The 8,625-nt window shown below is 46.9% G+C and overlaps 1 protein-coding gene across 1 annotated transcript; it reads right to left on the bottom strand.

The window, feature by feature from the left end:
* Positions 1-5,797: 5,797 nt before the first annotated feature.
* Positions 5,798-7,856, bottom strand: ADRB2 (adrenoceptor beta 2). The gene has a single exon (XM_007516378.2). The coding sequence runs from the start codon at positions 7,610-7,612 to the stop codon at positions 6,353-6,355; it is 1,260 nt and encodes a 419-aa protein (XP_007516440.1). The 5' UTR covers positions 7,613-7,856; the 3' UTR covers positions 5,798-6,352.
* Positions 7,857-8,625: the final 769 nt, after the last annotated feature.

Below are 8,625 nucleotides of genomic sequence, written 5' to 3'. Positions count from 1 at the left end.
TGAATGCTTCCAATGACAGAAGGCTCACTATTCTGACAGATAAAATATTTCACTCTTAGAAAGCTTTTCTGGGGGACAGGCACACCTGATTGAGTACACATGTTATGATGTGCAAGAACCCAGTTTCAAGACCCTAGTCTCCACCTGTAGGGTGGAAGCTTCACAAGTGAAACTGGGCTGCATGACTGACTCTCTCTCTCTCTCTCTCTCTCTCTCTCTATATATATATATATATATATATATATATATATATACATTTCTCCTTGTCTCTAACCAAGAAATAAATAAAATATTTCTGAAAGAAGAAAGTTCTTCCTTCACCTAAGCTAAAATCTACCTTCCTGTAATGTTAAGCTTAATTTCTGCTGTTTCTATAGAAGTGATGTGTTCCTTTTCCCCCTGAAGGTTCTTAAATTTGAAAAAGAAAAAAATCGTGTCCCCACCCCCACAGTCTTTCTTTACAACATTTTCTTCTACAAATTGACCAATCAGGCTATTCAACCATTACTTATATTACAAATGCTGGAAAATAACTGCTATTCTAATTTGCCTCCAAATTAATGTCTATCTAAATTCAGAGCTGAGAAGAGCTCAGAGACCATTTGTTTCACCCCATGATTTTACAGATGAACAAAATTATGATCTACAGAAAATAAAAACTGCCTAATTAAGTGAGAAAATGGAGCCCTGGTCTTTTCAAGTCCTGCTACCTCTACTATTCATAAATCACCAGTATTTCTTAAGTACTTGAAAGCAACTGGGAATGTTGGTCTCATTGGCACTTCAAAAATTTCTTCTTCAGGGGGCTAGGTGCTGGTGCACTGGGTTAAGTATACATAGTCACCATGTGCAAGGATCAGAGTTTGATCCCCCACTCCCCACCTGCAGGGTAGAGCACTTCAAGAGCAGTGAAGCAGGTTTGCAGGTATTTCTCTTTCTCCCTCATTATCTCCTGCATACCTCACAACTTTTCTTATCCATCAAGAAAAAAAAACTAGAAAGAAAACAAAATGAAAGAATAGCCTCCAGGAGTAGTGGATTCATAGTGTTGGCACCAAGCTCTGCAGCGATAACAGTGGTAGCAGAAAGAAAAAAAAAAAAAAACTCCTTCAAACTATATTTGCACTGTCAGTGAAGTACGGATTAGTGCAGAGCTGAATTATGGGAAGTCAAACTGCCTGCAAAAAAGTACCATTCAAAGTGCATTCACCCTCTTGGCTCCCTGCAATCGGAAAGTCTTCTCCCTTGCCCTCAGATGCTAGCTCAAAATGGATAGCAAGTCTCATGAGCCATCTAGGCCTGCCCAATTTTCCATAGGGTCTAGAAACCTGATCACTTTAGGAGACCATCTCAGCTTTGTCATCAGATATGCTTTTGCCAAGGCAGGAGGCAGACCTACTGGGTTTGCTTTAAGGTTTCAGATCCTCTTTTCAGTTTGGCCTGCTTCTCAAATGCAAAGGCAAAAAGCAAGACATAGAGCAGCCACGGGAGGTACTTCAGAGATTGGTTTCCTGTCCCAGTCCCCAGCAACCCTGCAGTCACATGCTTTGAAAGGAACATTCCTCCTTGCCCCAGCCCACAGCGATTGCCCTCTTCTCTCAACAAGGTATTACATTTCCAGTTTTTACACTTGTCCTGGCATGGTTTATAAGCTGCCTAGTGATGCTTCCTGGTTTGCACAGGTGGTGGGCTCTTTTTTTTTTTTTTTTTTTTTTTTTAATAAAAAGGAAACACTGACAAAACCATAGGATAAGAGGGGGTAAAACTCCACACAATTCCCACCACCAGAACTCCATATCCCATCCCCTCTCCTGATAGCTTTCCTATTCTTTAAACCTCCAGCCTTTAGGTTCATCATTAGTCAACAACATGTTTGGCTCTATATGTTAACTCTCTTTTCAGCCACCCAGTTCCAGATGCTACCATGATGCCAACCAGACTTCCCTGGACAGACAACCCCACCAATGTGTCCTGGAGTTGGTGGGCTTTTACAGGTGTGGGTTCCAGTCTTGACCAGCAACTAGCCACTGTGTGGCTTGAGGAGTCACTTAAGCTTTCTGACCTGCAGTGCTTTCGTTGTTCTATGAAGAAATTATGCTAGTCACAGCACAAGGTTGTCAAGAGGCCACGGGGCCTAAGTGGCAAACGCTAGAAGAAGAAGAAAGGGCCTAAGTAGTCACTAACATATTGCTTAAGAGTAAGATTCCAGTAAAGGTATAAGTTTGCATTGTTATCAATCATTATGCTCACCATATTTATATTTGCAATTATATTATTTTATTCTCCCTTTTTTTTTGCCCTCCCACTAATGCTATACCTGGAGCTCAGAGTCTGTACGGCTCCACTGTTCCCAGCTGCCGGCACTGCTCATGAATCTCCACACACCCCTACTCCCTGCATGTAGGGACGGGGAGCTTGAACCCAGGTAGTGGTGCCTATTAACATTTGTGTTCTACCAGGTGAATCACCACTCAGTCCCTGGAATTATAGTATTAACCTGTGCTATTAATATGCTCCAGAATGAAAAGGGAATTCTCACTTTCTATTTTTCACCACACAACCAGTGTTCTATAAAGTCCCCCTACTAACTTGGGTCTAGTCTTTTGACAGTAGATTCACCACCAGAAGCATTTGAAGCCTCCTGGAAAGTCAGTTCCTATTGTCAGCTCCTTCACCGCCAGATTCCTTTCCCCATAATGACAGACCTCAGCAGAGGCCCACCATGTCCCGCCCCTTGCACACCTGTCAGCCCAGAGCTCAGTGGAAGGTTCTCATTTAACAGGCTCTGAGAACTTGCTGTCCAGGCAAGGAAAAATTTATGAGGATGAATCCAACACAAAACTTACATAACCAACATGTCAACAAGCACAAAAATACCTGCACTCAAAATGAAACAAAGCGAAACCAAAGGCAATAGAAAGCAAGGGACTGCTGTGTGTCTGCAATGTTCTTGCTTAGAAAGCCACGTAAAATTGATCAGAGTTCTCTCAGTTGAAATATGGATTGGTGGAAAAACATCTTCTTCACATGTATCATGGCCTGGATTTGACAACCCCAGGGGCAGAAATCTAACTAACAACCAAAAGCCTAACAGATCAAAGTTCTTGCACTTAAAATATTTCCAAGGGGGAGGCGAGTGAGTCTCTGTCTGTATCCAAAACAAATAAATAAAATAAAATAAAATATTTAAAAAACATGTTTCCAGGGCCGGGTGGTGGTGCACCTGGTTGAGTGCACACATTACAATGTACAAGCACCAGGGTTTGAGCCCTTGGGGCCCACCTGCAGGGGGAAAGCTTTGCTAGTGGTAAAGCAGTGTTGCAGACATCTCTCTCTGTCTCTTTTTCTCTATATATAATTCCCTTCCTTCTCAATTTATGACTGTCTCTATCCAATAGATAAATAAATTTAAAAAAATTTCAAAAAATGTGACTACAGTCCTTTTAGCTTTTAATCTGAATTAACATTGGTAGCTGAATTTTAAACAGACGTTACATCCTATATTCCTCTAACCAAAAGAATACACATCCATTATTAATAACATTGTTGTCACAAAGGGACTTACAAATGGTGCAGAAAAATTTCTAATATATATGTGAAATTTCTACCTGGAATGACCTGAAAATACACAAGTGCCCAGGAGTCTAGAAACTTCCTTAAATGCCAATGATATTCTAGTATCAGTTGACTCTTGCAGAGTAAAAGTACATGCTTTTTGTGGCTGGGGAGACAACATAATGCTTTCATGCCTGAGGCTCTGCAGTACCAAGTTCAATGCCCAGCACCAACCTAAGTCAGAACTGAGCAGTGGTCTGGTCTCTACCTTTCTCTCTGTATCTCTCTTATTAAAATAAATAAAATATTTTTAAAGTACATAATTTTCTCTTGCTTCTGTTGCAGATTACTTGTCATTATCTGCCTTTTGTGCCCGGGACCTGAAAGCAATAAAAACAAAACAGCTGCTGAAATGAATGTGTTATGTTTCTGTCCCAGAGAAAAGTTTCCATAATTGAGGGTAGGAATTGAGTCCATGACAGTGTGGTGATGAGAACACTCTAGTTCCTGGAATGAGGGCAGGCTTCCTTGGCTGAAGCATGAGATGATATCCTTGGTTTCTTACCTTGGGCAGGTCACTCTCCTGTCAAACATTCCACCTCTTCCACAGCCAGTGCTTGCAAATGAACCCTTCTAAAACCCAGATCCCATGAGGCTACATGTAAGTATGAAGGTTTAGTTGGAGAAGCTGCCTGCATATCTGGGTATGGATCCCAGAGGGGAGGAGAAGCATGTGATAATAAGGAAGAAAGTGCCTGGAGAAAAAGCAGAAGCACTGAGTGGCACACACTCTTCAATAAGCCTTGCACATTGTTCCCAAAATGGGTGTCTAGCTTCTACAAGAGCTCTGTACCCATACAGACACCCCATGGCTAAGCTAAGCAGACAGGAAGCAGAAGAGGCCAAGGCTTTTCTGGTTGGGGACTTTGGCTGGGACAGAAGGGAAGGGAACAGCAGTGAGCTTCAGGAGCCAGTGATACTGCAGTGAACCCCGAAGCTGATCTCTCCTGCCTGGTATTGCCAAGGAGGATGAGCCACTCGTTAAACCTGGGCCAAGCTCTGGCTCCAACACACAGGCAAAAATAGAAAGAGGGTGGGAGAAGAAATGTGTTTACTTTTGTGATTATCTCCCCCTCCTGCACCTCTTGTACAGTGCTCTAATCGCTCCACAAACAGGCAGTAATGGCTCACAGGCCTCGCCTCCATTGATAAACCCTCCTAAACAATTTACTCTCCTAGTCAGGTTCAGAGGAGCAGCTGGGAAGGAGGTGCAGAAGGCTCCACAGGAAGGTTGAGGAAAGAGCTCTGACTTCATGAACCAACCTGGTGGATGACAAGAAATCCCTCTCTGACAAAATCAAGTAGCTGCACAAGACCGAGTCTATAAGTCTTACTTTGATTTTTGAAGTTTTTAATCTGTGGTTCTCAGCCAGGGATGATTGAAACTGTTGGGGAATTAGTAGCAATGACTGAAGACATTTCTGTTGGTTACTCCTGGGGGCGGGGTGGGGGGGGGTGACAATGGCATGGAATGAGAAGCCAAACATCTGACAGCCCCGGCCCGAGAATCATTAGTCTAAAATGTTAATAGTGTTGAGACCGAGAAATCTTGGTTTATACCATAATGGCCAGGAGAATAAAGGGGAAGGACAGAAGCAAAGAAAGAGGAGTCAAAGCCTGGTTTCTAGGTCATGAGATATCCATGAGTTAAGTACTTCCCAGCTTTTCACCCTAGAAGTAATTCCCTTTTAGCCAGGATGGGAATTGGGGATATATTTGAGTAGCTTTTGCGTAAGAACTTCTTCCTCATCCGTAACACGCCAAGCCATGATGCAGTACAAAGATCTCTACTATAACGTCCTGGGAAATCTACAAAAAGAAGCAGCTATTAAACAAGTAGAACTAGAAGGTGGGTGGTGGGGGCACTTGGAAGGACAGAACAAATGCCCTTAACTCAGATGCTATGAGTCAGTGTTTCTGATGTAACAACACACAATAATAATTGTAGGATGAGCAAGACAGCTATGCTAGGAGTAGGCAGAGCACTAGTGTTAAGAGAGAGACATGTTTGCAGCAGCAGATCCAAAGGCAAATGAAGGGGTTAAGCAATCAGTACATGTCATCCCAGTGTCATTCCTGAGTTAATTCACTGGGGGATTATTATAAATAGTTACCTGTGGTTTCCATGGGGGAGGCAGCCGCACTTCAGTCAAGGGGTTTTGGAGAAACAGGTGCAATGAAGTCATGGTCAAACAATTTATTTACTGTAAACTTTAGACTTAGGAAAACATCCAAAGCTTCTCCCCTCAATTCCTGCCTACAACATCCCCAAACTGAGCCAAGGGGAGGAGTGGGAGAGGGGAGAGTCTGTGTTCACAACTGAAAGGTCCAAAATACTCAGGACTCTCTGGTCCTAGGTGTAGGAAGGAAAGTTTTCTCCCCATACAAATTACCAGCAGCAATAATATATAGTTGTTAACACTTAACAAATGAGGTAGATACACTGAGACTCATCACAACACAGCAAGCCCCAGGTCCTTGGGACTGAAGCCCTTCAGACATCATCTTACAAGTTCCAAGCAAAAAGGAACTGATCTGCACAAGAAACAGTCACTCAGATACATTTTTTTCTTATTTACAGCTTAAGAAAAATAAAAATTAAAAAAGAGGGGATAAGGGTGGCTTCCCTCCCTGCATCTCTCTATACAAGTTTTATTCTAAACTTATTACACTCTCATTAAATAATCTGTTTAGTGTTTTTTGGGGGCGGGGGTTCTTAAAAAGTAGAAAAACTGCATTACAGCAATGAGTCATTTGTACTACAATTCCTCCCTTGTGAATCAATGCTATCATTAGGCACAGTACCTTGCTGGCTCACAAAGTCTTCTGTGCCTGGGGGGTCCCCACACAGCAGTTCTCTGTCTTTCTCCTGCCCCAGGTGACATCCACTCTGTTCCCCTGTGAAGTCAGTCCTGTCGTTGCTGTTGTTGGAGTAACCATTCGCACAGCCCTTCAAGGAAGCCCTGCGCAGGCACAGCAGCTCCTGGAAAGCAATCCTGAAATCCGGGCTGCGGCAGTAGATGAGGGGGTTGAAGCCGGAGTTGATGTAGCCTATCCAGTTCAGGAAGATGTAGATATCCTTCGGGATGAGGTTATCATGGATGGCGTGCACGATGTTGACGATGAAGAAGGGCAGCCAGCACAGTGTGAAAGTGCCCATGATGATGCCTAAAGTCTTGAGGGCTTTGTGTTCCTTTAGGCAGAACTTGGAGGACCTGCGGACAGCCAGGCCGCTTCTTCCATCCTGCTCCACCTGGCTGAGGTTTTGGGCATGGAAGCGGCCCTCTGATTTGTCAATCTTTCGGAGCTGTCTTCTGGCCACCTGGAAGACCCTTGAATAGACAAAAACCATGATCACCAGGGGCACGTAAAAGGACACGATGGAGGAGGCAATGGCGTAGGCTTTGTTCGTGAAGAAGTCACAACAGGTCTCTTTGGCATAGCAGTTGGTGGCATCCTTGTGGGAAGCCCGGTACCAATGCATCTGAATGGGCAGGAAGGAGGTGAGGCCCGATACGATCCACACCATCAGAATAACCACCCGGGCCTTATTCTTGGTCAGCAGGCTCTGGTACTTGAAGGGAGACGTGATGGCAAAATATCGATCCACCGCGATCACGCACAGGGTCTCAATGCTGGCCGTGACACACAGCACGTCGATAGAGGTCCAAAACTCGCACCAGAAGTTGCCAAAAGTCCACATTTCCATGAGGATGTGGCAGGCGCCAAAGGGCACCACCCCCAGGCCCATGAGCAGATCCGCACAGGCCAGCGAGGTGATGAAGTAGTTGGTGACCGTCTGCAGACGCTCGAACTTGGCGATGGCCGTAATGACCAGCACGTTTCCAAACACGATGACCAGGACGATGAGCGACATGAGGATGCCCATGCCCACCACCCACGCCTCATCGCGTCCCTGCGGGACACCTTGGTCTGTCGCGTTGCTTCCATTGGACCGCAGCAGCGAGTAGTCGCTGTGGTTCCCGGGTGGCCCCATGGCGCGCGCAGGCCGGCAGGTGAGCGCGCTGGGCTGTCCGCCTCAGCAGGCGAACCCCAGGCTGGGCGCTGCGGGCCGCGGGCGAGCGCCTGGAAGCCTCATTCAGCCGCCTTGCGGTGGGTGTGGTGGGGGCGCGTCCTGCACACTCAGCTCTTAGGGTGCTCGGGGCTCGCGGCTCCAGCCCGCCCGCCCCAGCCTGTACTCTGTCTGGGGAAGCCGCTTCGCAGTGAGCGCTGCCCGTTATGTGCTCTGCACTTTAGGAGCTGGGAGCGCAGCCTCTGGGTGACGAGCTGCAACTTTGCGCCAATGGCGCGCGGGCAGGTCCAAAGGGGGCGGGGTCCCCTCTGACTCCCTCCCTTCTCCTCCCCTCCCTTCCCCTCCCCCCGCTGTCCCGGGCGGGGCCCCTCTGCTCCCCGGCGGGAAGGCGGGCCACCACTCCCTCCTGGCTACCCCAGCTGGCTCCGGAGGTTTGGAGCTAGGACTGGAGTGTTTGGGAGCCAACCCGGGAGCTTTCGGCTCTTCCCTGGCTGCTGCTACCTGTCTGCTCTTGAGCTGCCCTGTGCCTCTGGAGGTCTCTGGCTAAAGGCTTCGCTCCAGAACAGCCCCACTAGGGGAAACGCATCGCCCCCCGAGACAGGCACGTACAGGCACAAGTGCGCCCCGACAGACATGCTCAGACTTATTCTGAGCCACAGCCACCGACAGAGACACTCCCGTCCAGCGCACCTCTTAGTACCTCACCACCACCGCACCCCACCCCAGGCGCGCGCGCGCACACACACACACACCCAAAAACCCTATGGGCAGTTACTCCTGCACAACACAGAAGTACCAAGCTTGGGGACACATAGGGGGAGAAGTAAACAGAACAGAAATCCTCTTGGAGGCAAGCAGAATTCCAGATACGAAAGTCCAGGTACTCCAAACCTCTCAACCATGCACCCCCACCCCTCTCCAAACACGCACACGCACACGCACACGCACACGCACACGCACACATGGGCACAGACACA

The sequence above is a fragment of the Erinaceus europaeus genome, chromosome 2 (assembly GCF_950295315.1).
Source record: "Erinaceus europaeus chromosome 2, mEriEur2.1, whole genome shotgun sequence".
NCBI lineage: Eukaryota > Metazoa > Chordata > Mammalia > Eulipotyphla > Erinaceidae > Erinaceus > Erinaceus europaeus.
Note: the sequence above shows the minus strand (reverse complement) of the source record. Positions and strands in the feature narration are given on the sequence as shown.

Bases quoted from the DNA above. Each gene is read 5' to 3' on its own strand.
- ADRB2 (XM_007516378.2), bottom strand. From the start codon at position 7,612: ATGGGGCCACCCGGGAACCACAGCGACTACTCGCTGCTGCGGTCCAAT.